This window comes from Erinaceus europaeus, chromosome 20, assembly GCF_950295315.1.
Source record: "Erinaceus europaeus chromosome 20, mEriEur2.1, whole genome shotgun sequence".
Taxonomy (NCBI): domain Eukaryota; kingdom Metazoa; phylum Chordata; class Mammalia; order Eulipotyphla; family Erinaceidae; genus Erinaceus; species Erinaceus europaeus.
Genome location: NC_080181.1, coordinates 56,156,363 through 56,184,105, shown reverse-complemented (window position 1 = coordinate 56,184,105; position 27,743 = coordinate 56,156,363). Strand labels below are relative to the sequence as shown.

At 49.9% G+C, this 27,743-nt stretch overlaps 2 protein-coding genes across 4 annotated transcripts in view; both read right to left on the bottom strand.

The window, feature by feature from the left end:
• TTLL13 (tubulin tyrosine ligase like 13) overlaps nt 1-22,388 on the bottom strand; it is a 26,031-nt gene extending 3,643 nt beyond the window's left edge. The window contains exons 1-12 of the mRNA XM_060179435.1: nt 22,253-22,388; nt 16,894-17,013; nt 13,057-13,327; nt 12,896-12,936; nt 9,250-9,368; nt 7,403-7,533; nt 7,049-7,205; nt 5,878-6,021; nt 5,659-5,744; nt 5,125-5,356; nt 4,534-4,718; nt 1,312-1,497 (exon numbers count right to left, since the gene is read on the bottom strand). Of these exons, the coding sequence (XP_060035418.1) occupies nt 1,312-1,497; nt 4,534-4,718; nt 5,125-5,356; nt 5,659-5,744; nt 5,878-6,021; nt 7,049-7,205; nt 7,403-7,533; nt 9,250-9,368; nt 12,896-12,936; nt 13,057-13,327; nt 16,894-16,951 (1,610 nt within the window). The 5' untranslated portion in view covers nt 16,952-17,013; nt 22,253-22,388. The remainder of the gene's footprint in view (nt 1-1,311; nt 1,498-4,533; nt 4,719-5,124; nt 5,357-5,658; nt 5,745-5,877; nt 6,022-7,048; nt 7,206-7,402; nt 7,534-9,249; nt 9,369-12,895; nt 12,937-13,056; nt 13,328-16,893; nt 17,014-22,252) is intronic.
• Nucleotides 21,904-27,743, bottom strand: GDPGP1 (GDP-D-glucose phosphorylase 1). Of its 3 annotated transcripts, XM_060179448.1 has the most exons (3): nt 27,502-27,742; nt 26,293-26,359; nt 21,904-23,233 (listed from the first exon to the last, which is right to left on the bottom strand). In XM_060179448.1, exons 2-3 carry the CDS (start codon nt 26,321-26,323, stop codon nt 22,068-22,070), a joined length of 1,197 nt encoding a protein of 398 aa, XP_060035431.1. In that variant the 5' UTR covers nt 26,324-26,359; nt 27,502-27,742; the 3' UTR covers nt 21,904-22,067. The 3 variants fall into 3 exon arrangements, with proteins under 3 accessions (XP_060035431.1, XP_060035432.1, XP_060035433.1); XM_060179449.1 differs by lacking the exon at nt 26,293-26,359 and having other exon boundaries at nt 27,502-27,743; XM_060179450.1 differs by lacking the exons at nt 26,293-26,359; nt 27,502-27,742 and adding an exon at nt 24,262-24,579.

Below are 27,743 nucleotides of genomic sequence, written 5' to 3'. Positions count from 1 at the left end.
TCCAGGCTTGTGCCTGCACCACAAATCCACTGCTCCTGGAGGCCATTTTTTCCCTTTTGTTACCCCAGTTGTTTTTATCATTGTTGTGGTTATTATTATCGTTGTTACTGATGCCATTGTTGTTGGATAGGACAGAGAGAAATGGAGAGAGGAGGGGAAGACAGAGAGGGGGAGAGAAAGACAGACACCTGAAGACCTGCCTCACCACCTGTGAAGTGACTCCCCTACAAGTAGGGAGCCAAGGGCTTGAACTGGGGTCCTTATGCCGGTCCTTGCACTTCGCCCCACATGCGCTTAATCTGCTGTGCCACTGCCCGACCCCCTATGTTTTTTTTTTAATGACTGCTTTTTTAAAGAAAATCAGAGACGGGGAGCCAGGCAGTGGTGCAGTGGGTTAAGTGCACGTAGCGCGAAGCACAAGGACCAGCGTAAGGATCCCAGTTCGAGCCCCCGGCTCCCTACCTGTAGGGGAGTCCCTTCACAGCCAGGTGAAGCAGGTCTACAGATGTCTATCTTTCTGTCCCCCCTCTGTCTTCCCCTCCTCTCTCCATTTCTCTCTGTCCTATCCAACAGCAATAACAACATTAATAACAACAATGATAAACAACAAGAGCAACAAAAGGAAAAAAATTAAAAAGTTTAAAAAAATCAGAGAGACTGATACAGAGAAACATAAAAAAGACCAGAGCCCTCCTTGGCTCTGGCATATAAGGGTGCTAGAGATTGAACCTGGGACTCCAGAGCTTCAGACATGAAAGTCTTTTTTAAAAAATATTTATTTATTCCCTTTTGTTGCCCTTGTTTTATTGTTATAATTATTACTTTTGTTATTATTGATGTTGTTGTTGTATAGGACAAAGAGAAATGGAGAGAGGAGGGGAAGACAGAGAAGGGGAGAGAAAGACGGATACCTGCAGACCTACTTCACTGCCCATGAATCAACCCCCCTGCAGGTGGGGAGCCAGGGACTCGAACCGGGATCCTTATGCTGGTCCTTGCATTTTGCCATGTGCACATAACCCGCTGTGCTACCACCTGGCCCCCAATGATTGTTCTTTTAAAAAGATTTATTTGAAGGCATGGGAGACAGCATAGTGGTTATACAAATAAGCCTCATACCTGAGGCTCTGACTTCCCATGTCCAACTCCCAGCTCCCCATAAGCCAGATCTTAGCAGTGCTGTGATAAAAAAATAATAAAGTAAAAATGCCAACACACCTTTCCTGGCTGCCTCCACCCAGCTGCAGTGGGGAGGGTTCAACTCCAGGATTTGCCACTACTCAACTGGACAGAGAACACAGGACAGAGTACCTGGCACACTCCTCCCTGGCCTTGGACGCAGCCGTCTCCTGGAAGAGGGAGCCGTTGTGCTTGAAGAATGGTGTGTACTTGTCTGTGTCAGATCCAGGGTAGATCCTGCGGTAGCCCCCCAGGTGAGAATCCTCGTAGCGTTCCTGGTCCAGCATTGCTGCCTGGGATGACTCCATTTGTTCTCGCCTGTGGAAACCCAGATCCAGGTGAGTTGGGGGACTGCGAGTGGTCAGGGGAGAGAGGAAGGCCAGCTGAGCCTTTGAGACCCTCCCGAGTGGGGATTCTGGCTTGGCCATTTACTGCTTCGCGCTTTTTTTTTCCATATATATATATATATATATATATATATATATATATATATTTTTTTTTTTTTTTTTTTTAATTTATCTTCCCTTTTGTTGCCCTTGTTGTCTTTTTATTGTTGTTGTAGTTGATGTCGTCGTTGTTGGATAGGACAGAGAGAAATGGAGAGAGGAGGAGAGAAAGATAGACACCTGCAGATCTGCTTCACCGCCTGTGAAGCGACTCCCCTGCAGGTGGGGAGCCGGGGACTCGAACCGGGATCCTCATGCCAGTCCTTGCGCTTAGCGCCACCTGCGCTTAACCCACTGCGCTACCGCCCGGCTCCCACTTTTTTTTTTTCAAATAACTTTGTTTTTGTTTATTTATTATTGGATAGAGACAGACACCTGCAGTGCTTATGAAGCCTTCCCCCTGCAGATGTGGACCAGGAGCTTGAAACCGGGTCCTTGTGCACTATGATGTGAGTGCTTAACCAGGTGCGCCACCACCTGGCCCCTGTTTAGCTCTCCTTATTCCTTCTTTCCTTCCTTTCTTTCTGGTTTAGAGAAAATTCTAGTTTAGAGAAAATTGGGTCAGCATATTTAGGTGACTGCATAGCATTCTAATGCTATAATAATACTTCTGTTTACCGAGTCCAGTAGTTTTCAACCTTTATTCCCCATTGAAAGGCAGGATTTGGGGCTCTCCGAGCATAGAGCGATCCCGTGAATACCCAGAGCACCCCAGGTACCGTCACCTCCACCCACACAGATGTGCCTGCTGTATGTTGGGCCCTTAGGGAAGTGATCCCAGTGTAGGAAGAATCCAGATTCATTCCAATTCACATTCATGTGTCACTAACAAATGGCCACTTTGCAATGAAAACAACACTGATCTAGGTCTAAGTGATAGACTAGGGAGACAGCAAGAAGGCTTTCCTTTCTGACGCACCAAGGGTCTCAGGTTCAATTTCTAGCACCAACATGAACCAGAGCTTAGCAGTACGCTGGTGGTAGCAGTAAAAATAAACAAACGGGAGTCAGGCAGTAGCGCAGCAGGTTAAGCATACGTGGCGCTAAAGTGCCAGGACCCTCATAAGGATCCCAGTGAAGCAGGTCTGCAGCTGTCTGTCTTTCTCTCCTCTCTGTCTTCCCCTCCTCTCTCCATTTCTCTCTGTCCTATCCAACAACAATAACAACAAAAATAATAACTACAACAACAATTAAAAAAGCCAACAAGGGCAACAAAAGGGAAAATAAATAAATTGAATACATTAAATAAATAAATAAACAGTACAGGTCCTGGAAAAGGATGACAGAGGACCCAGTGGGGACTATGTGTACTGTTATGTGGAAAACTGAGAAATGTTATGCACGTACAAACTATTGTATTCACTGTCAAATGTGAGACATTAATCCCCCAATAAAGGAAAAAATTAAAAATAAAAAAATAAAAAGAAACAACTGGGGGTCGGGCAGCAGCACAGCGGGTTATGTGCACATGGCACAAAGTGCAATGACCAGCTCAGGGATCTCGGTTCAAGTCCCCACCCCCCCCCCCACCTGCAGGGGAGTCACCTCAAAGGTGGTGAAGCAGTTCTGCAGGTGTCTTATCTTTCTCCCCCCCCCCCGTCTTCTCCTCTCTCGATTTCTCTCTATCCTATCCAACGACAGCAACAATAACGACAATAAACAACAAGGGCAACGAAGGGGAAAAAATAGCCTCCAGGAGCAGTGGATTTGTGGTGCAGGAGGCAAAATAAATAAACAAGCAAACAACCTAAGCAAGCCCGATTACCGAACAGCCAAACTGTCCTCAGTGTTTACACTGGTTTTTCAGGAAAAAGAGGAGTCTCAAGAAAAAAAAAGGGGGGGGGGAGGCACATGTTACCATGCTCAAGGATCTGGGTCTGAGCCCTTGCTCCCCACATGCCCACCTGCAGGGGTGAAGAAGCCTAACCAGTGGTAAAGCAGGTCTGCGGGTGCCTCTCCCTGCCTTCCCTCTGCCACTCCAGTTTCTCTCTCTGTCCTATCTAACCAGGCACCTTGGAGCCTCAGGCATGAATTTCTCTTGCATAACCATGGATATATATATACAGGAAGCTTTTGTGAAAGTATGTACATGATTATGAGAACACTGGCTGGCTCCAAAGAAAAGAACTGAGGGAGTCGGGTGGTAGCAAAGGGCAATGGCCGGGGAAGGATCCTGTTTCGAGCCCCAGGCTCCCCACATGCAGGGGAGTCACTTCACAGGCGGTGAAGCAGGTCTGCAGGTGTCTGTCTTTCTCTTCCCCCTCTGTCTTCCCCTCCTCTCTCCACTTCTCTCTCCTATCTAATAACGACGACACCAATAACAACAATAATAACAATAAGAAAAAAAAACTGAGTCACTGGAGGAGAAGAAAGACTATGTAGGGAGTCGGGTGGTAGCGCAGCAGGTTAAGCGCAGGTGGCACAAAGCGCAAGGACCAGCAGAAGGATCCTGGTTCGAGCCTCCGGCTCCCCACCTGCAGGGGAGTCACTTCACAGGCAGTGAAGCAGGTCTGCAGGTGTCTGTCTTTCTGTCCCCCTCTCTGTCTTCCCCTCCTCTCTCCATTTCTCTCTGTCCTATCCAACAATGACAACAACAATAATAATTACAACAATAAAAAACAACAAGGGCAACAAAAGGAAAAAAAGAAATAAAAGAAAAAAAATAAATAAAAGAAAGACTATGTACTCTTTCCCTTGTCAAAAAATGTTTTGCTTTTAACAGCTAATCAGCCACATGCCTTCTCCATCCAGGGAAGGACTTGCACTCTCAGGAAACCAGTAACAAAGAAGATAAGTCATGTACCTAAACACACTCCGGAGGGCTGGGAAGGTGGCTCACAGTAGAGCGCATATCATGAATATACAAGGCCCTGGGTTCGATCCCCAGCATTAAAATCAAAGAAGACACCTGGCTTCTCGTGGCTGCTGGTGGCCCTGGAAGAGCCTCTCCTTGACTCGACGTTTGTCCTCCTCCATCACCTTCTTCTTATCACAGCCCCGGAGGTTGACGAGAGTCATGGCGTCACAGAGCAGTGCATCCTTCACTTCTCGGTCAAGGCGGGAGTCGGTGGTGAAGCTCGGAGAGTGGTTTACCTGCGGGCAGAGTCAGCGTCTACTTCCTGGACCACGTACACAGGTGGTGGTCTCCTGCAGGACTGAAAGGAGTTTGGGAGGAACCCACTCCAGAGACCTCAGCCACAGAGGCTGCACGCAGTGCCCCGCATGGCCTTAGGCTTCTGCCTCAGAGCTCCTCCCGAGGTGGGGGGCAGAGGAGACCGCCTGGCTTCCCTGCGTCCACAAAGGCAAACATTGGCCAGGAGCACCTGAGCTCAGCTCTGACTCAGCAGGTCCGAGGCGTAGAGAGGGCCTCTGCCCTTTGTGGCTCCCACTCACCCGTGTCCCCACTTTGTCCCACCACCTGTGTGCACACCTGCACCCAGGCCTGGTCCAGGAAGACCTCTGGGCCTTGGTTCTAAAAAGACCAGCAGAAAACCCTCACCTCCAGTAGCCAGGGCTTCAGCTTGTGGTCCAGCAAGATGTCAAAACCAAGGATCTCAAAACAGGCGCATGTCCCTCCACTCAGATATTGGGGGAAACAGGTCCGGTAGTTGTGGCGAAGGATAGAGTGGGCTGAGATGATGGTTTTGATGATTATGTCTTCTATGTCCCCCCACAGCTCTCGGGGGTCGTAGCTGTGCTCTCGCAGCCAGGCGTTGAGTGTCGATAGCTTCCTGTGAGGTCCAGTACTCAGAAGACCAAACACTCTATTCGAGGGGCCAGGCCCCACGCCAGAGACTCCCGGCGCTAATCCTAACTTTGTGCTTGTGTCCCCTGGGTTCCCAAGGGCTGCTGGCAGCCTGGAGCAGGGCTTGGTCATGGGGGTGGGGTTGGGGTTGGGGGGGCCGGGCATAGGACAAGGGTCTGTGAAGGTTGAACTGTCCTCAATAGTCAGCTCCTGAGTGGCAGCTGGAGCTCACAGCCTGCCGAGACTGGGGCTGGTGGGCAGAGGGAACGGAGTGAATGTGAAGTGTACCTCTTACTGCCCAGGGCCTCATCCCGGACAAAGTTCTGGTTGTGCTTGTTGATGGCGTAGTTGGTCAGGTGCATACACATTTCCACCTGGGGAGAAAGGGACCTGCCTTGCAGCCCTTGCCTCCCAGCGGCCCTCCCTTCCCCAGGACAGCCCCTCAGCTCCAGTCCCCAGGACTGGGGCACTCAGCCATGCGTGTGTCCAGCACTAGTTGGGCCTCACCAGGTTGCTGTGGTTGGGCTCCACATAAGGCAATGTGGCGAAGCGGGCCAGGCCCTCTTCATACATGAAAATCCGGAGGGGGTCGCAGGATGTGACGAGGACATAGATTCGCATGTCAAACTTGAAGCCATCGATGAGGAAGGGCTGGGAGCATGCAAACCCGTAGGGGAGAGTGCTTTTGAAGGCTCTGTGTTTGCCTCCAGGGTTATTGCTGGGGCTCAATGCCTGTACCATGAATCCACTGCTCCTGGAGGCCATTTTTCCCCCTTTTGTTGCCCTTGTTGTTGTAGCCTTGTTGTGGTTATTATTATTGTTGTTGATGTCATTCATTGTTGGATAGGACAGACAGAAATGGAGAGAGGAGGGGAAGACAGAGAGGGGGAGAGAAAGACAGACACCTGCAGACCTGCTTTACCGCCTGTGAAGCGACTCCACGCAGGTGGGGAGCTGGAGGCTCAAACTGGGATCCTTTAGCCGGTCCTTGCGCTTTGCGCCATGTGCACTTAACCCGCTGCGCTACCGCCTACTCTGTTTTAAGGGCTTCAGACACATAACTGCTCATTCAGTGCTCATGAGGACCACACCTAGTCCCTGCTGTTCCCAGCAAACAGATGGGGAGACCATGGCACAGAGAGATGGGGACATTTTCCCAGAGTGATGTTTTAGGAGGTAGACAGTGGGCATGTTCTGAACCTTGGCTCCACACTGTAGTCAGAGATGGGGGTGGGGACCCAGCTGTTAGTGACTCAGGTTAAGCGCATGTGGCGCAAAGCTCAAGGACGGTGTAAGGATCCCGGTTCAAGCCCCCAATTCCCCATCTACAGGGGAGTCCCTTCACAAGCAGTGAAGCAAGTCAGCAGGTGTCTATCTTTCTCTCCCCCTCTCTGTCTTCCCCTTCTCTCTCCATTTCTCTCTGGCCTATCTAACAACAACAATAACAATAGCAACAAGGGCAACAAAAATGAGAAAAATGGCCTCCAGGAGTGGTGGGTTTGTAGTACATTCACCAAGCCCCAGTGACGATAAAAGAAAAAGGAGAATCAGCAAAAGAGGAGGAGGAGGAGGCAGAGGAGAAGAAGAAAAGGGGTCAGCAGGATAGGTGGGTGGGGTCTTTAAACTGGTCTCCTCCTGGTGCTGGGGGAGGAAGCTGTCAGGCTAAGGCGCCCTTCACCTTGGAGATGTACTGCTGGCAGATCATGTGCTCCCCTGGCTTGATGTCCCGGGGGTTTCGGGTGATGAAGATGCCACGTCCCTGGCAGCCACTGTCTGGCTTGCAGATATAAGTGCGGGTTTTCCGCTGGCGACCATAGGATTGGAAGTCCCCATAGCTGCGTGCAGAGGGCCCTGCTCAGAGGGCTTCTGCGCTTCACCCCTGGGCTCTGAGATGCTTTGTCCAGACCCACCCAGAGTGCTCACTCACGTTCCGCCCACTTCTCCACTTCCTGGTCACTAGGCCAAGGACACTGAGTGGGTAGCCCTCTTCCTCCCGTGGGACAGTCCGAGTGAACAGGACATGTGGACTCACTCGGCAGGGAGGCACCACGTGCGGGGGAAGATGTTGTACTCCGAGGGGTAGAGCTTCTGCATGCGGTTGAGGTTCCGGGCCAGCAGGTCTTTGCGGCAGATTTCTGTCATGCCGGGGAAGTGGTTGATTTTCTGAAAGAGAGCCAGTGGGTCAAGCCACCCCAGGAGTAAGTCTGTGGCCAAGGGGAGAGGGCCAGAGCCGAGGAGGTGATGACTGAAGTCACAGTGGAAGGAGATTCTCTGAAGAGGGGGAGAAACCACTTCCTTAGGGAGTGAGGGTCAGTGGCAAGTGCCGATTGGGATGCTGAGTCTTTGAGCTACTTTATAACACCCCCAGGTCACCGGGGACCGGACCCACAAAAGTTCCTGGTCTGTGACAGCAAAGAGCTAATCAGAAAACACTCCCCAAATGGGAAAGGGCACTCGGGTTAAACATTCACATCACAGTGCTTAAGGACCCAGGTTCGAGCCCCTGGTCCTGCCTGCAGCAGGAAAGCTTCACGAGTGGTGAGGCTCTCTCCTTCTGACCCTTCCTCTCAAGTTCTCTCTGTCTCTATCCAATAATAAACAAAGCAGCTGAAAATTTAAGGGGGGGGGCACTTGAGCCATCCTCTGGAAGACCCTGCTGAGACAACCCCAGAGGCCTGGGGGTGGACTTCCAAGGACCCTTCTCCCCGTCCTGTGTCCCTAGAACAAGCCTCACGGTCTGTGGTCCCAGGCTCTCCGCACCCCTATTCAGCAGCTGCACAGTGAACTTAGTACTCTTGAGCCTTAGTCCTCTTCTTCGATGTCTATCTGGCAGTCAGGACTGAGATATGTTTGATGCAGCAAGAGTGTAAAAGTGCTTCACACACCGCCTGCCCCGGCACACGCAGTGCATATGCCCACTGTCATCCTCTCAATTTTTTTTAATTTTTTTTTTTACCAGAGCACTGTTCATCTCTGGCTTATTATGGTGCAGGGGGCTTGAACCTGGGACTTTGGAGCCTCAGGCATGAGAGTCTGTTTGCATAACCATTGTGGTATGTATCTACCCTCCGCCCCCCAAAAAAAATTTAATCTTATTTCTTTTTTTTATATTTATTTATTTTCCCGTGTTGCCCTTGTTGTTTTATTGTCATAGCTATTATTGTTGTTATTGTTGTTGTCATTGTTGGATAGGACAGAGAGAAAAGGAGAGAGCAGGGGAAGACGGGGGAGAGAAAGACAGACACCTGCAGATCTGCTTCACCGCTTGTGAAGCAACTCCCCTGCAGGTGGGGAGCTGGGGGCTGGAACTGGGATCCTTACTCCAGTCCTTGCGCTGTGTGCCACATGCACTTAACGTGCTGTGCTAGCGGCCAACCCACCCCCTCCCCATCCTTTTTTTAGTTATTACATTATTGCTAACTGTCGCAAACCCCAGTTGGAGCAAATTCTGTATTCTGATGCTATAGTCTGATGTTATATTCTTCTTGTGGGCTCTGGGCCACCTTCCCTGACTCTAGCTGCCAAGCTGAGCCCACCCTGTCTCCGTGGGTGGGGTTCAGAAGGCAGGTGTGTTCATTTGGCTCCACCATCACTCTGAGGCTGCATCCCTGACAACCCCTAAGGTGGGACCACCTGCCCCAGGGGACCAGCTGCCATAGAGGCCTCCGGGCAAAATGTAGACATTGAAGCAGGTGAAGACGCTGCCTTCAGTTAGCGGAGATCCTAGGCCCGGAGAGGAGCCTGTTTCCATTAGAGCGGGAGCGGTGGGCTGAGGCCTTTTCCTTCTCTACACTGGGGTCTGTGCAGGAAGAGAGGGCAGGGGCGGGGGGGCTTTCTGGAGTCACAGCCCCTGCAGGACTGTGGGTCAGGAGGGTGTACCTGAAACCTCTTCATGTCCATGACGCGCTCCAGAGAGACCGAACAGTCTGTCCAGTACACTGTCCACTCTTCATCCTCCCCCACCTCTCTGAGGCCACACACCTGGGCTGCCCGGCGCACTGTGGGAAGAGGCAGGTCAGTGTGACAGCCGGGCACTGGCAGCCAGCCTCGAGGCCACAAGTGAGGTGGGAAGGGAACAGGTAAACCACAGCAGTGGTGCAAGTCCAGCGGTAGTACAGCGGGTTAAGTGCACGTGGCGCAAAGCGCAAGGACCAGCATAAGGATCCCCGTTCGAGCCCCTGGCTCCCCACCTGCAGGGGAGTTGCTTCACAGGCGGTGAAGCAGGTCTGCAGGTGTCTGTCTTTCTCTCCCCCTCTCTGTCTTCCCCTCCTCTCTCCATTTCTCTCTGTCCTATCCAACAATGATGACTCAATAACAATAATAACTACAACAATAAAACAACAAGGGCAATAACAGGAAATATATAAATATTTTTTTAAAACTTATAGTTTCCTTTAAAAAAAACAGAGCAGTGGTATACAGGGGGACACAGTTCTTTAGTTATTTATGAGAAAGATAGGAAGAGAGAGAAAGGAAAAAAAAAAACAGACATCACTCTGGTACATGTGCTGCAGGGGATTGAACTCAGGACTTCATGCTTGAGAGTCTAATGCTTTATCCACTGCAGGATAAAGCCAGGCCACTAATTAATTTTTTTTTTTTAGTTTTTTAAAAATATTTATTCCCTTTTGTTGCCCTTTTTTTTTTTGGTGTTGTAGTTGTTGTTGTTATTGATGTCATCATTGTTAGATAGGACAGAGAGAAATGGAGAGAGGAGGGGAAGACAGAGAGGGGAAGAGAAAGACAGACACCTGCAGACCTGCTTCACCGCCTGTGAAGTGACACCCCTGCAGGTGGGGAGCCAGGGGCTCAAACCGGGATCCTTACGTTGGTCCTTACGCTTTGCGCCACCTATGTTTAACCAACTGTGCTACAGCCCGCCCAGCTCCCTAATTATTTTTAAGAGTTTTTGTAAAACCTTGGGGGGGGGGTAGATAGCATCATGGTTATGCAAACAGACTCTCTTGCCTGAGGCTCCGAAGTCCCAGGTTCAATCCCCCACACCACCATAAACCAAAGCTGAGTAGTGCTCTGGTTTAAAAAAAAACTTTCCTATCCAACAACAACAACAATAATAACTACAACAGTAAAAAAAACAAGGGCAACAAAAGGGAATAAATAAATATACAAATAAATAAATACATTTTCATTGCACTGGTTAAGATTTACTTGAAATAGTCCATTACTTGTTTCTCCTCTCCTAAGGGTTTTAAGTCTCTTTACCTTGTTAAGATTAGTTAAATCAGAAAGCTGGTAAGTTCCATCCAAAAAGATCTGTGTACACATTATGTTCTGAGCAGCACAATTTGTAATAGCCAAAACTTGGAAGCAACCCAGGTGTCCAACAACAGATAAGTGGCTGAGCAAGTTGTGGTCTATATACACAATGGAATACTACTCAGCTGTAAAAAATGGTGACTTTACCGTTTTCAGCCGATCATGAATGGACCTTGAAAAATCCTGTTCAGTGAAATAAGTCAGAAACAGAAGGATGAATATGGGATGATCTCACTCTTAGGCAGAAGTTGAAAAGCAAGATCAGAAGAGAAAACACAAGTAGAACCTGAACTGGAACTGGTGTATTGCACCAAAGTAAAAGAATCTGGGGTGGGTGGGTGGGTAGGGAGAATACAGGTCCAAGAAGGATGACAGAGGACCTAGTGGGGGTTGTGTTGTTATATGGGAAACTGGGGAATGTCATGCATGTACAAACTATTGTATTTACTGTTGAATGTAAAACATTAATTCCCCAATAATAAAAAAAAGAAGAAGAAGAAAGTTACCAGAGGAGGGGATGGGATACGGAGGTCTGGTGGTGGGAATTATGCGAAATTGTACCTCTCTTATCCTATGATTTTGTCAATGTTTCCTTTTTATAAATAAAATTTTTTTAAAAATCTTTAAAAAGTTTTTTTAAAACTTTATTTAATTTGATAAGACACAGAAAAATTGAGAGGGGAGGGGGATAAAGGGAGAGAGAGACAGAAACACATCTGTAGCATTGTTTTACTACTTGTGAAGCTTCCCCCTTGTAGGTGGGGCATGGGGGCTTGAACCTGAGTCCTTGTGCACAATAAAATGTGCACTTAACTGGGTGCACCACTGAAGTCCAATTATTTATTTATTTATTCCCTTTTGTTGCCCTTGTTTTTTATTGTTTTAGTTATTATTTTGTTGTTGTGGGATAGGACAGAGAGAAATGGAGAGAGGAGGGGAAGACAGAGAGGGGGAGAGAAAGACAGACACCTGCAGACCTGCTCTACCGCCTGTGAAGCGACTCCCCTGCAGGTGGAGAGCTGGGGGCTCGAACCAGGATCCTTACGCTGGTCCTTGAGCTTTGTGCCACCTGTGCTTGACCCACTGCTTGACCTGACTCCCCAATTATTATTTTTTAATATTTTTATTTTGGATAGAGACAGAGAAATTTAGAAGGAAGGGATAGGGAGAGACAGAGACATATGCAGCACTGCTTCACTACTTTTGAAGCTTCTCTCCTGCAGATGGGGTTTAATTTATTTATTTACTAATAAGGAAGACAGAGGGAAGTCGGGGGGCACAAACCAGAGCACCACTCTGGCACATGTGTTTCCTGGGATCAAATTCAGAAGTGCTGGTGGTAGAGTATTGAGCACTGCTCCCTCCTAGGATCAAAATCAGGACCTCATGCTTGAGGGTCCAACACTTTATTCACTGTGCTACCCCACGGGCCATACAGAAAGTTCTTGTCTCAGCTCTGTAAGTTAGCAACCATGTGATAATTACAAGTTGATGAGGCTGCCATGTTCCCTCCAAAATCTGTGTCAGGGCAAACCAGAGCCCGGCTTTCTGTTCCTGTCAGTTCTCTCACCCAGCGAAGATAAGTCTGGATTGCAGTGTGGGCCACTGGACGGTCATGGGGCACCTCATACTCTAGGTAGCCCCTTCAGATGCCAGAGGGGAGTTATAGATAACCGACCTAGTTGGCAATTTAAAAAAATTGCTTAATGTGGTCCGGAAGTGGCACAGTAAAGCACTGGGCACTCAAGCATGAGGTCTGGCTAGGAACTGATTTCAGAGCCTCAGGCATGAGGGTCTTCTGCAGGACCAGTATGCTATCTCCCCAGCCCTGATTTTTTTTTTTCTTTTCAATTGCCACCAGGGTTTTCACTGGGACTGGATTCCTACCTGACAAATCCACCTCTCCCATGGCCCTTTCTCTTCCTTCCTTTTTTGATAGAGACAGAGAAATTGATAGGGAAGAAGGAGATAAGGAAAGAGAGAGACACCTGCAGATACTCCTGCACTCCCCCGACAGGTGGGGACTGGGGACTTGAACACAGGTCCTTGTGCATGGTAATGTGTTCACCTCATCAAATTTTTTTCTTGTTAGCTAGCTGTGGAGACTCTCAACCAGCCACTGAGATGAACTGAATGGCAGCACCTCAGCTTCAGGCTACAGGCTAGCTTAGGGGGGACTGGGGGACTGGGGAGTGGGGGGGTATTACCCCAGAACCACCTCTGCAGACAGGTGGGAGTGAGCGCTTACCACTCTCATACTTGCAGTTGGTCAGGTTGATGGCCAGGGGTCTGGAATGGAGGGAGAGCAGAAATCAGGCAGAGTGGAGTAGACTGAAGGGAAAGCCTTGGACCCCCTTGCCACCCCACCAACAGCCTCTGGGGCTGGGCAGGATCCAAGGGACTGGATACCTGCGTTTCCGCTTTCTCTTCCTCCTCCCTGCTTCTACGTCATCTGCTTCAGTAGGAGTTACGGTTTTCTGTGGCATTTTCTTGGCTACAACCGACAGGGGAGTTCTGTTTCCAAATGCCTTGTAGTCAGTCTTTGAGAGTGCCTGCTGAGGAGGGTTAGATGGGACTGCGGCTTCTGCTTTACCACATTCCTCCTCAGATTCCTCTTCTTCAGCATACTCTTCCTCAGATTCACTGTTCGTATTGGTATTTGGCTCCATTTTCATAAACTCTGAGGGGAGATAAGGTGGGAGTGAAATCATGTCTCCCTCTAGGCCTGGGACAGCCCACCCAAGGGACCTTGGTGTTTTAAGGAAGAACCGCTGCCTCAGAACTGCGCAACCCACAGCAGAGAGGAATTTCCCAGGAGGCCACAGGCCCAGAGGATGCCTATGACAAGTCATTTTCACTGATGAGCCCTCCCATCCATACCGGCGCTGGGGCACAGGCAAGGTCTGGACAAGCTGGCAGGGACACTGGCCGTGGCTTTTATCCCTGAATGGGGGGGGCAGTGTCGAGAATACACAGGCAGGGCTACTCAACCATGGCCCAAGGACAAGCAGGTGGCATCCACCTAGGAGCTGGCCGGACAAGCTATGAAGTGAGCGAGGCAAGCCTGTGGTGGGGTGGGGTTTAGGAAGGCTTATTACCACCAGGGGTATTGCTGGGCCACGGTGCCTGCAAGGCTCCACCAGATGGGTGGGGATTCGGGGATTCTTTCCCTCCTTTCTTTTCTTCTTTAGAGACAGGGATAGAGAGAGACAGGAGAGGGGCCAGGTGGAAGCACACCCGTTACAATGTGCAAGGGCCCGGGTTCGAGCCCCCTGATCCCCACTTGCAAGGGGAAAGCTTTGAGTGGGGAGCGGGAGCTTGAACCTGAGTCCCCCTGCCTGGGACAAGGTGCGCTCTACCTAGTGAGTCACCCTCTGGCCCCGGGAGACTTTTAAAAGTACGTCAGAAGGCCACACAGGCTCTTTCCTGCCTAGGGACTCAGTTTCTCCAGGTGCACTGGGGTCAGGGCACCCTTGGGCTCAGACGGGGAGGCCCGCCGGCACTGCACACCGGAGGGGCTGCTGGGTCCGCCCCTAGCAGCCCGGGACCGGACGCGGCTGGTCGATCATGTCCGCCCTTGGCTCGGCCCCGCGCGCGGCTGGGCCTCCCGGACCGCCTTCTCGTTCCGCAGGACGGGCTGTCCCCGCTGATCACGAGGGGAGCCCGCTCCCCCGGGTTCACTCCTCTCACTGAGATCCTGGCGGCGGCGGCGCCTCCTTAAGCAAGCTGGCAGCCGCCGCCGCCGTCGCCATGGACACCAGGGTGGCCCCCATTGGAGAAGCGCCGGGGGGCGGGGCTGCTGGGAACCACACCCACTGCGCAGCGAAGGCCTGCGGCGCGGACCGGATGCATTATGGGAGTTGTAGTCCTCCTGTTCTACAACCGGCTTACTGAGTCCCGGGCCTGCCCTTTGTGCTGCCCGCTGACCACGCCCGCAACTGACCCGCTCTGAGTTCGCTACACACAGCTGCCTGCTTTTCTGCAGTGTTTTGCTGTTTGTTTATTTATTATCAATTACTGACCAGAGCCCTGCTCTGGCTATTGTTGGTGTCAGGCGTTCAGAACTGGGCTGCTGTCAGGCAAGTCTAATGTGTTTTAACAGTATCTTCCAGGGCCTTGTGCAGTTTTTTCTTTTTTCTTGCTGCACCAGGATTATCTCTAGAACTTAATGCCTGCACCCATGAATCCAATTCCTTGTGGCCAACCCCGCCCCTACGTCACCCTCTTTTTTGATAGGACATAAATTAAGAGGGAAGGAGATACAGGGGGAGATGGAGCCCAAAGCCAGGTCTTGGCGCTTGGTAACGTGTGTTTAACTAAGTGCACCCCCACCCAGCCAATGCAGTGCTTTTATCCATTTTTTAAAAATTTGTTCACTTATTTGTTATTTAACTATTGATTAATAAGAAAGCAGTGAGAGAGAGAAAACCATAGCATCACTCTGGCACAAGATATGCAGAGGGCCAACTTAGGGCCTCATACTCACCAGTCCAGCACATTAGCCAATGCACCACTTTCTAGGTTGCTAAATTATTTTTTATTTATTCGTTTATTTATACTAGTTTTTGTTTTAAGATAGAGGCAGAGAGGGAAAGTGAGTAAGTTCACAGCACAAAAACTTTCAGCTTCCTTCAGGGGACCAGACTTGAGCCTGTGCTGTGCACACAGCAAAGCAGCACACTCTTCCAGTAAGTTACTGCATGTGCTCGTTCCTGCCATGTTTTAAAGAGTCTGCACTGGGGCAGGGTGGCTGGCATACCTGCCTCTCTGGTGCTCACTTGTGGGCTGAGGTCACAGAACCACCATACACCTCACTGCCATTACTAGCCTTGCAGTGGACTTCTGTGGCTAAATGCAGATACTTTAAAACACTCCTCCTCCAAGGGCAGGGAAGATAGGGGGATAGTGGCTACATGAAGACTTTCATGCCTGAGGCATCAAAGGCAACAGGTTCAAACTCCAGTAGCATCACATCCAGAGCTGAGCAGTGCTCTGGTAAAAACAACAATAACAACAACAAAAAACAGAAAAACTCCTCCATTTAGCATATGGAGAAATAACTCAACCACAGGGGGCCAGGTGGCGGTGCACCTAGTTAAGCGCTTACATCACAGTGCGCAAGTGCCCGGGATCAAGCCCCTGGTCCCCACCTGCAGGAGGAAAGCTTCAGAAGTGGTGAAGCAGGGCGGCAGGTGTCTCTCAAGCTCTCTCCAACTCTATCTCCCCCCTCAATTTCTCTCTGTCTCTATCCAATAATAAATGAATGAATGAAAAGAGAAATCGCTCAACTGACGAGTTGATACAAGCCACCTGTTTGGAGTTCCTGTTTCATCCCTGGTGCTGCATGTACTGTGGTGGCTCTGGCTTCTCTCTCTTTCTCATCTGAAACTGTCTGTCCTATGCAATAGATAAATCTTGCCAAAAAAAAAAAAAAAAAAAAAAGTTCCCTCCTTTAAAAAGACATGGGAAGGGGGAGTTAGGTGTTAGCGCAGTGGGTTAACCGCATGTGGCATGAAGCACAACGACCAGTGGAAGGATCCGGGTTCCAGTCCCAGGCTCCACCTGCCAGGGAGTCGCTTCACAGGCGGTGAAGCAGGTCTGCAGGTGTCTATCATTCTCTCCCCCTCTCTGTCTTCCCCTCCTCTCTCCATTTCTCTCTGTCCTATCCAACAATGATGACATCAATAACAACAATAAAAAAACAAGGGCAACAAAACAAATAAATATATAATTAAAAAAAAAAAGTCTATAAAAAAACATGGGAAGGGGCCGGGCAAGTAGCACAGCGGGTTAAGTGCACATAGTGCAAAGTGCAAGGACTGGTGAAAAGATCCCAGTTCCAGCCCTCGACCCCCAGTTATAGAGGGGTCGCTTCATAAATGGTGAAGCAGGTCTGCAGGTCTATCTCTTTCCCCGTCTTACCCTCCTCTCTCCATTTCTCTCTGTCTTATCCAAAAACCACAGCAATAAAAACAATAACAATAGACAACAAGGGCAAAAAAAGGGGGGAAACATAGCCTCCAGGAGCAGTGGATTTGTAGTGCAGGCTCCAAGCCCCAGTGATAACCCTGGAGGCAAGAAAAAAAAAAAGGCATGGGAAGTTGGGAAGATGGCTCACATAGCAGGAGACATGCCTTGGCAAGCATAAGGCCATGGATGATGGATCAGTGCTCTTTTCTTCTTTGGAATTCTGCCGCTGAAATTAAAGAGGGGAAGGGGATGGGTAGGGGCTGGAAGATAGCTCACCTGGGAGGCTGCACTTTGCTATGCTCGATGTCCTAGGATCAAGCCCCAAGCACCACATGGGAGTAGCTGCTAGAGGGAAGCTTCATGAATGATGAAGTGATCACATGGTGTTTCTCCTATCTGAAATTAAAAAGGGGGGCAGGGGAAGAGTTCACCAGATGTGGAATCATAGAGGCATAGAGCCCTAACAAGCAAAAGCAAAAAAAAAAAAAAAAAAAAAAAAAAAAGGAAGAAATGGCTGGGTGTAGGTACATCTGTATAAAGTGAACATGGTACAATGTACAGAGACCCAGGTTCAAGCCCCCACCTCCCACCTACAGGGGAGCTTCAAAAGGTGAAGCAGAGCTGCAGGTATTTCTTTCATCAATTTCTCTCAGTCATTACCAAAACAAAAGGCAAACAAAACAAAAACCGTAACCGGTCTAGAGGTAAAGCAATAGTTGGAGACGAAGTCTAGAGTTCAATCCCCAGCATCACCTGCGTCAGGATGATGTTGCAGTTCTCTGTCCCACATTTACTATTTATTTGCTGCTAGCTTACTGCTAGGGATCCATGCCTACACCTATATAACATTCCCCGTGGCCAGTTTTTGTTTTTCTTTTTTTATGTATTTATTTTCCCTTTTGTTGCCCTTGTTTTTTTCATTGTTGTTGTAGTTATTATTGTTGTTGTTAGTGATGTCATCATTGTTAGACAGGACAGAAAGAAATGGAGAGGAGGGGAAGACAGAGAGGGGGAGAGAAAGACAGACACCTGCACAACTGCTTCACCACCTGTGAAGCGACTCCCCTGCAGGTGGGGAGTCAGGGGCTCGAACTGGGATCCTTGTGCCAGTCCTTGTGCTTTGCGCCATGTGCGCTTAATCCACTGAACTACCACCCGACTCCCTTTCTTTCTTTCTGATAGAGGGTGAGAGTCAAAGAAACAGGGAAGGACTAAGAGACAGAAAGACTCCTATAGCACTACTGCACTACTAGTGAACATGCCCCTGCAGGCTGGGTCTGGGGACTTAAACCTGGGTCCTCATGCCTGGTAACATGTGTGCTTTATTAGGTACACCACCACTGGTGCCGCTCCATGTTAAGAAATAGAGATCTTAGGGGGTCAGGCGGTAGCGCAACGGGTTAAGCACACATGGCGCAAAGCACAAGGACCAGCTTAAGGATCCCAGTTCGAGCCCCCGGCTTCCCACCTGCAGGGGAGTCACTTCACAGGCGGTGAAGCAGGTCTGCAGGTGTCTGTCTTTCTCTCCCCGTTTCTGTCTTCCTCTCTCATTTCTCTCTGTCTTATCCAACAACGACGACATCAACAACAGTAATAACCACAACAAGGCTACAACAACAAGGGCAACAAAAGGGGGAAAATGGCCTCCAGGAGCAGTGGATTCATGGTGCAGGCACTGAGCCCCAGCAATAACCCTGGAGGCATACAGAAATAGATCTTAAATAAAAACCATTAAAAGGGAGTTGGGTGGCAGCATAGTAGGCACAAAGCTCAAGGACTGCATAAGAATCCTGGTTCGAGCCCCCGGCTCCCCACCTGCAGGGGAGTCACTTCACAGGCGGTGAAGCAGGTCTGCAGGTGTCTGTCTTTCTCTCCCTCTCTCTGTTTTCCCCTCTTCTCTCCATTTCTCTGTCCCATCCAACAACGACAACATCAATAACAACAACAAAAATAACTACAAGGGCAACAAAAGGGAATTAAAAAAAAAAACATTAACAGAAGGCCAGGATATGGGTCACTCAATACAGCACACATCTTACCATTCTTGAGGACACAGGTTTGAATCCTGGGATGCAAGGAGCACCCGTTTAGGAAGGCTTCGTGAGTAGTGGAGTGGTGAAGTCCTTCTACGCTGGTCTTTTTCCCTCTTAAGAGTTCTTTAACAAATTTCTTTATCTTTTAGTATTTTTACTTATTATTCGACAGAGGCAGAAAGAAACTGAGAGGGGAGGGGAAAGTAGAGAGGGGTTGGGTGGTGGTGTATCTGGTTGAGTGTATATGTTACAATGTGCAAAGACCAGTGTTTGAGCTCCCAGTCCCCACTTGTAGGGGGAAAGTTTTGCAAGTGGTGAAGCAGTGCTGCAGGTAACTGTCTATCTCCCTATCACCTCTTCCATCTCAGTTTCTGGCTGTCTCTATCCAACAACTAAGTAAAGTTAATAAAAAAATTAAAAAGGAGACAGAGAAGACACCTGCAGCCCTGCTTCACCACTTGTGAAGCTTTCCCCCTGCAGGTGGGGACCAGGGGTTTGAACCTGGGTTTTTGTGCGCTATTATGTGTGCACTCAACCAGGCGTGTCAATTTCTTTCTTTTTTTTTAAAGATTTAGTTCATTCATGAGAAAGAACCAGACATCACTCTGGCACATGTGCTGCCAGGGATAGAACTCGGGACCTCATACTTGAGAGTCCAAAGCCCACTGCACTACCTCCCAGACCACTATTCCTTTCATTTTTATCTTTATTATTGCTTAGAGACAGAGAGAAATCGAGAGGGGGAGAGGAGATAGGAAGCAAAACAGAGAGACACCTGCAAACCTGCATCACTATTTGTGAAGCTTTCCCCCTGCAGGTGGGGACCAGGGGCTCAAATCCAGGTCCCTATGCACTGTAGTATGTCTGGCCCCCGATTTCTTTATTTTTTTCTTTTAATTTTAATTTAATTTTTTTATTTAACCAGAGCACTGATCAGCTCTGGCTTATGGTGGTGTGGGGGATTGAACCTGTGACTTCAGAGCCTCAGGCATGAGTCTGTTTGCATAGCTATTCTACTCCTGCCCTTCTTAAAATTTTTAATATTTATTTTCCCTTTTGTTGCCGTTGTTTTTTATTGTTGTTAGATAGGACAGAGAGAAATGGAGAGAGGTGAGTAAGAAAAAGAAGGGGAAAGCTAAGACACCTGCTGACCTGCTTCACAGCCTGTGAAGCGACTCCCCTGCAGGTAGGGAGCCGGGGGCTCGAACTGGGATCCTTATGCCGGTCCTTGCACTTCGAGAGCCACGTGCGCTTAACCCGCTGTGCTACCGCCCGACTCCCGATTTCTTTATTTCTAAGGAGAGAGATAGAACCAGGGTACCACTCAGGAACACTTGGAAGCTCATGCCTGAAAGTCCAGGGCTTTAACCTCCATTTCTGTCTTTCATCATCTTAAAAAATAAAAAAAAAAAAAAAGTCTGCCAGGAATGACGGAACCATGCAGACTCAGGGGTCCTGAGTAACTTTGAGGCAGACAAATAATTAAGACACAGGCATTTTTCTGAGTTCTTTATCTTCCTTCAATTTCAGCCCCTTCCCCCCAAAATGCTTAGAAGTCCCTTGTCTCTCTTGTAATGTTCTAGGCACCATTCTAGGGCCCGAATCATTTCCTGCCCAAGTAATCAGTGAGTAGCCTCTAATTTGACTGCCCGCTATTATTCTTTCTGACCCATCCACTTTGCCTCCGTCCACTCTAACTTTTCTTCATAAAATGGAAATCCAGAGGCCACACACCTGGTTGAGTGCACAAGTTAAAATGCACAGGGACCCTCCTATCCTACGGTTTTGTTAATGTCTCCTGTCTTTTTTGTTTGTTTGCTTTTGTTTATTTATGAGAAATACAGGAGGAGAGAGAAAGAACCAGACATCACTCTGGTACATGTGCTGCCGGGGATCAAACTCGAGACCTTATGCTTAAGAGTCCAAAGCTTTGTCACTGCAGCACCTCCCGGACCACAATGTCTCCTTTCTTAAATAAAATAAAAATTAAAAGAAAAAAAAAAGAACAGGGACCCAGGTTTGAGCCCCTGGTTCCACCTGCAGGGAGAAAAGCTTCTTGCAGGTGTCTCTATCACCCCCTTTCCTCTCGATTTCTCGCTGTCTCTATCCAATAAATAAATAATCTTAGAAAATGGAAATACATCATTCCCTATTTGTCTGTCTTGGGGGCCCTGCCCATGTAGGACTTCCCTGCTTCAGGGGACCTCCTCCTCTTCTTTCTACTTCAGAGAGAGAGAGATAGAACAAGTCCCCCAGGAGTCATGACATTGCCATGTGGCTAACAGGGCTTGAGCCCGACGGGTACACCACCTACCAGGAGAGCTTTTCCTCAGCTTCTAACAGAAACTTTTTGATCTAAAACCTAATCTTTTTTTTTTTAATTTATTTATTCCCTTTTGTTGCCCTTGTTGTTTTATTGTTGTAGTTATTATTATTGTTGTTGTCATTGTTGGATAGGACAGAGAGAAATGGAGAGAGGGAGGGGAAGACAGAGAGGAGGAGAGAAAGACACCTGCAGACCTGCTTCGCCGCCTATGAAGGCGACTCACCTGCAGGTGGGGAGCCGGGGTTCGAACCGGGATCCTTATGCCGGTCCTTGTGCTTTGCACCACCTGCGCTTAGCCCGCTGCATTACAGCCCGACTCCCAAAACCTAATCTGTTTTTATAAAATGGTTTTGGTGTCTTACCCCAGTGAGACTTTACAATTTTTCTTGGGGGATAATACCTCTGGCTGAAAACCTATAGGGAGTCTCCTGTGGCCCTGGGCAGTCCCAGACCCTTGGGCGCAGCTCTGCATTCTGGGCTAACAGCACGGGCTGCCGCTCCTGCAGCTTTCTGACCATGCCAGTCCTGACTCCCTACTGCTGAGCTGTCTGGCCAAGGTGGCCAAGTCACTGGCTCTGCCAGCCCTGGCCACACCTTCATCTGTAAGCAGGGGACGAAGGTTGTGAGGACGCTGTGGTACATGTGAAAAGATGCTCTGCTCAGCGGTTGGAGCTGGAGGGTGTCAAGGCGGACAGCCAGATGAAGAACATGCTGTACCGGGGACGCTGGACAAAGTGGGGAGGACAGCAGGGGCAGGCAAAGGAGAGCAAATCAACAGGGGAGGAGAGGAAGGCACGACACCACAGGCAGAGACCAGGCAGGAAGGGAGCTGTTCGTAGGGACAGTCAGGCCTGTGTAGCCAGAAGAGGTCTGACATCCCTGGGGTCTGTCCCCCAAGGTGAGGGAGGCAGATACACTGACAAGGGCTCATTCGTTCCATTTACTGCAAGGTTTCTCTTTCTCAGAGACCTCCCACCCCTTCTCCACCTCCTCTTCTGGTGGGAAAGGTGAGGGGATGCCCATATGATGACTGAAGACAGCTCTCTGGGAAGGGAGTTCACTTCAGAAGGAGACAAATACCTGTAGAAGGACTACTCTGCCTCCTCAGCCATTAGGGCCACCAGTGCCGCCCGGACCTCTTCGGCCTGAGCTGGGGGTAGCAGACAGTCCTGGATCAGGGACACTGCGGCCGCCTCTGTCAGGCTGCTGAAACTTTGGGGCGTCTTGACAGGGAGGTGCCCCGCCAGCTCGCAGAGGGCAACATTGAATGCCTCACCTTCCTTTATCCCAAAGCTGGATTTCCGGGCCCAGAGGATCACCCGGATCCCTGCGAGGGCTGAGGAGAGTGAGGTCTCTCCAGGTGGGGCCCCCCGGGTCGCAAACAAGTTATGTGCGATCTCATGGTCAGTTAGGTAGTTGGTGGCCCGACACACCCTGCTTACTAAAGCGTCCAAGTCAGAGTCTGTTCTGCTGGTGTAAAAGAGGAAGCCAGGGGCTGGGAGGGTCTGGAGCTCGTGCAAATGGCCTCCAGGGTCCAGGGGCTGGCTGGGGGCCCCCTCCACAGGCAGCCTGTGTGCCAGGTAATAGCCGTGCAGATGGAGGTGGTTTACTGAGGCCAGCCCCCCGAGGCTGTTGAAGCCCACCCGGAAGCCAGGGTGCGAGCTGAGGAGCACAGCCTCCAGCCCAGCCCGCAGTGCGCCAGGCAGCAGGCGCTGGGGGAGCCCCCGAGCAGGCTCGGGCACCAGCAGCACATGGCCCCATTCCAAGGGGCTGACGTTGATCACCACCAGGATGTCCTCTTGCTGGAGGGCAGGTGAGAGATCGGGACCCCTCTGTAAACGAAAGAGAACCTCTCCTGGCCTTATCTTGTTGAAGTTAAACTGGTCCGGGTCAAATGGTTGCCGCACACCCCAGATGTTCTGTGGGAGTCTTCTCTGTGCACCTCGCTCCACATTCAGCTGAGCCACGAACCCCACCGCACCAGGGAGGATTCGGGTCTGCAGGTCTCGTAGGCGATAGCGAAACAAACCCAGCTCCACCCTCTGCTCCCAGGCGGAGAGGACTGCAGAGTCAAAGCGAGACAACAGCAGGGCTTTGGGGAGACAGGGTGTGACCCGCGGCCACTGAACCCCTCCGGGCACAAGTTCCTTCTGCCCATAGACAAAGTCAGCAATGGCCTGTCCTTCCCAGTCCTCGCGGTTTGGGGGCAGCAAATAAGGAGTTTCAGTGGAGTCCTGTGGGGCAGCCATGGCATAACCTGAAATAATTACAGTAGGTGAGTTACATGAAGACTTCCCATTTCCAGAGATGTTCTTTTTTTTTTGCCTCCAGGGTTATTGCTGGGGCTCAGTGACTGCACTACGAACCCATTGCTCCTAGAGGCTATTTTTCCTATTTTGTTGCCCTTGTTGTAGTTATTATTGTCATAGCTGTTGTTGTTGGATAGGACAGAGAGAAATGGGGAGAGGAGGGGAAGACAGAGAGGAGAGAAAGATAAACACCTGCAGACCTGCTTCACCACTTGCAAAGTGACCTCCTGCAGGTGGGGAGCCGGGGGCTCAAACCAGGATCCTCACGCTGGTCCTTGTGTTTCGCGACACGTGTGCTCAACCTGCTGTGCTACCAGCCGACTCCCCTTCTTTTCTTTTTTTTTCCTACTGCCCCCCCATCTCCTCTTCTCCTCCTCTCAATTTTTTTCTATCCAATAAAAAGTAAAGAAAAAAGGAATTCAAAAATATAAAAGATGATACTTTGAAAAAAAATGATTAATGAACAAACTTTTGAGAAAAAAAAAACCATCAGGAAACTACTTTATAATAAGCAGCACTGCAAACTACTTCACCAAGTTAATCACCACCTCAACTTTATCCCTAACTCTATCAAGAGCAGGTCAGGAAGCACAGTATGCTAGCCAGACTCAGCAGGGGCTGCTGGATGACTCAATGACTATATAATGATTTCTAAGAACAAACAAGCCTAATAGCACAAATTGTTCTTGTGGACTAGTCACTACAGTGCCTCCTCTGTCCAAAAGTCTACCAGGAAGCAAAGCCGTTATCAGAAGGTTGTGCCATGAGCCAAGTGCAGAGCTGGGAGATCTGGACGCCAGCTGGCTACCTCGGCACCAGGCCAACTCCCAGGAAGTCGCCATGGAGAGATAATCTCACAACAAAGTCCAGGACTTTGCCCTGGCTGGTCACCAGAGACACAGTAACAGCTTCCTGTGCTTTCTTTGCCTTTTACAGAGAGAGGGCAATGCTTTATAAGACAGAAAGAAGCTCCTACCAAGAGAGAGGATGACAGGTGGGGATAGTTTCCACTTGTCATCTTGACTGGTTTTGGTGTCTCCTTCTTAGTTGTATTTTTTATTTTTTTGCAGGGTGGGGTAGGGGAAGAGATGAGGAAAGGAATACAGATTTATTTAGAAAAGGTATTCACGACAGGCAGAGTGTGAGCTTGACGTCAGGAAACGAGAAAAAGGCTTACCCTACATTCCACAATGGCTAGAGAATATAACCAGTTAAGAAAACGAAAAAGCAGGGGCTGGGTGGTAGTGCACTGGGTAAAGCACACATAGTACAAAGCACACGGACCCGTGTAAGGATCCTGGTTCAAGCCCCCAACTCCCCAACCTGTGTGTGTGTGTGGGGGGGGCGGCATTTCACAAGTGGTGAAGCAGGCCTGCAAGTGTGTGTGTGTGTGTCTCTCTCTCTTTATCTCCCTTCCTCTCTCTGTCCTATCCAATAAAATGGAAAAAAAGTGAAGAGGAGTGGGCAGAGAGGGGGGAAGGTTACAGAGGACCGGGAGCTGTATTTTTCTTTTTTTAACTGTTTTATTTTATTATTTTAATTGCCATCAGGCTTATCATTGGGGCTTGGTGCCAGCACAAAGTATCCACTGCTGTTAGAGACCATCTTTTCTTTATGGTGGTGCAGGGGATTGAACCTGGGACTTTGAAGCCTCAGGCACGAGAGTCTGTTTGCATAATCATTATGCTATGTACCCCTGCCCAGAGACCATCTTTTCCTTTCTTTACTTTATGTATTTTTCTTTTCCCCTCCAGGGTTATTGCTGGGGCTCAGTGCCTGCACTAGGAATCCACTGCTGCTGGAGGCCATTTTTTTCCTTTTGTTGCCCTTGTTGTTTATCATTGTTATTATTATTATTGCTGTCATTGTTGATAGGACAGAGAGAAATGGAGAGAGGAGAAGACAGAGAGGGAGAGAAAGACACCTGCAGACCTGCTTCACCACCTGTGAAACGACCCCCCTGCAGGTGGGGAGCCAGGGGCTTGAACCAAGATCCCTACTGGGTCCTTGCGCTTTGCGCCATGTACACTTAACCCGCTGTGCTATCACACGCCCCCCCCCCCTTTTTTATTTGATAGGACAAATAGAAATTGAGAGAGCAGGGGAAGATAGGGAAAGAGACAGTCACTTGTAGAACTACTTCACTGCTTAGGAAGCTTCCCCTTTGCAGGTGGGGTGCAGGGAACTTGAACCTGGGTCCTTGTGTATGGTAATGTGTGCGCTTAGCCAGGTACACCAGCATCAGTCCCCCTTATTGTTATTACACACACACACACACACACACACACACACACACACACACACACACACTACTGCTCAGCTCTTCCAGTGGTCTAGATTGGATCTGGGACCCCTAAGGACTGAGGCACAAAATCTGTTTCATACATTGAGCAAATTCCCTGGCTCTTACAGAGATCCCTTTGATGCTCCCACGTGGTGCCACCGCTCAAAGCCAAGGTTCCACACACCATAAGGCGTGTGTTCTTGGGGGCCAGGCAGTGGTACACCTGGTTAAGAGCACACACTACAGTGAACCAGGACCCAGGTTCAAACCCCTGGTCCCCACCTGCTGGGGGAAAGTTTCATGAGTGGGCAAGCGAGGCTGCAGGTGTCTCTATCCTTCTCTATCTCCCCCTCTCCTCTAAATTTCTCTCTCTCTTTAGGCGGTGGCAGAGCAGGTTAAGCACGCGTGGTGCAAAATGCAAGGACCAGTTTAAGGATCCGGTTCGAACCCCGGCTCCCCACTTGCAGGGGAGTCGCTTCACAGGTGGTAAAGCAGGTCTGCAGGTGTCTGTCTTTCTCTCCCCTTCTGTCTTCCCCTCCTCTCTCCATTTCTCTCTGTTCTATCCAGCAATTACAAGGATAGGCAACAAATGGAAAAAAAAAATAGCTTTCAGGAGCAGTGGATTTGTAGTGTAGGCACTGAGCCCCATAACCCTGGAGGAAAAAAAAAATCAAATAAAGCCAATAGGCCCAATGCCACTGCTCAGCTGCTTAGGATCCTCACCTGTATCCATACTGGAGTCCAATAAATGCATCTGAGGTGCTACGGTGACTCTGCCTTGCTCCTGGGGCTTGAGAGGGAAAAATGCAAACAGTTAAGCTTCGGTCTCTACCACCCTGAGCAGGGAGTCTGGGGCTGGGGTGGGTGAGAGGAGCGGGTGTACTAAGGGGCACCGGAGTGGGGAGCTTTGAAAAGACCTTAGGCCGGGCTGGGGAGACAGCATAATGGCTCTGCAAGGAGACCTCCATGTCTGATGGCCCCAGGTTCAATCTCCAGCAGCACCATCAGCCTGAGCTGAGCAGGGCTCTGGTCTCATACACCGTTTCCTTCTCCCTGCATCTTTCTCTGTCTCAATAAAACAAACAAATATATAAGAAAAGAAGAGGAAGAAGGAAGAAGGAAGAAGGAAGAAGGAAGAAGGAAGAGGAGGGGGAGGGGGAGGGGGAGGAGGAGGGAGGAAAAGGAGGAGGAGGAGGAGGAGGAGGTAGGAGGAGGAGGAGGAGGTAGGAGGAGGAGGAGGAGTGAGGAGGAGGAGGACGACGGACGACGACGACGACGGACGACGACGACCAGGTGGTGGCGCACCCTGCTTGGGTGCACATGTTACAATGCACAAGGGTACAGGTTCGAGCCCAGGTCCCACACTGCTGGGGGGAGAGCTTCAAGAGTGAAGTGGGTCTGAAGGTCTCTCTGTCTCTCTCCCTTTTTATCTCCCCCTTCCCTCTCGATTTCTGTCTCTTGCCAATAAATAGAAAAAAATTTTAAAAAGAAGAAGGGAATTGGGCGGTAGCAGCAGGGGTTAAGCACACGTGGCGCAAAGTGCAAGGACCGGGGTAAGGATCCGGGTTCAAGCCCCCGGCTTCCTCTCCTCTCTCCATTTCTCTCTGTCCTATCCAACAAACGACAACAGCAATAACAACAACAAGCATAACTACAACAACAATAATAAAGACAAGGGCAACAAAAGGGAAAATAACGAAGAAGGAGAAGGGAGAAAAGGAGGTCGACACCGTAGGCGGGGGCCATCCGCTTTGCTCAGAGACAGTTCACTGAATAGTGACAGAGAATCTGGCTGGAACCCCGGCCTCCAGCACCTTCTGGCGCTTGCTCCACCTGGGCCCTGGAGTCAGCGCTGTCTAAACGCCCCGGGCCTGGAGTCGTCGCCCGAACTTTCTGGCACTTGTACTTGCACATCTGCAAAAAGGAACCTACAGCGCCGCCTAGGAGACGCAGACCCGCAGCACAGAGCTGGGCCCTCGGGGCTGACTCCACAGCGGCGGCCGCTCCTGCGTCCGAGCAGCGCACAGCCTCCGTCCGCTCAGCAGGCCTTCTCGGTCCGCATCGCCAGCACCACAGGTGAGACGCTCAGCAGGTGCCACACGAACGCCCAACAAGACCAGCCCCAGGCATTGTCGGCAGGCCATTGCGAGGCCAGGGCCCGTTCCGCGCATGCC

What these genes read in the sequence shown, in the direction of transcription:
- GDPGP1 (XM_060179448.1), bottom strand. Translation starts at nt 26,323, where the DNA reads ATGCATTTATTGGACTCCAGTATGGATACAG. An exon ending in GGACTCCAGTATGGATACAG is followed by an intron (nt 23,234 to 26,292) that starts GTGAGGATCCTA and finishes TAATTATTTCAG; the next exon opens with GTTATGCCATGGCTGCCCCA.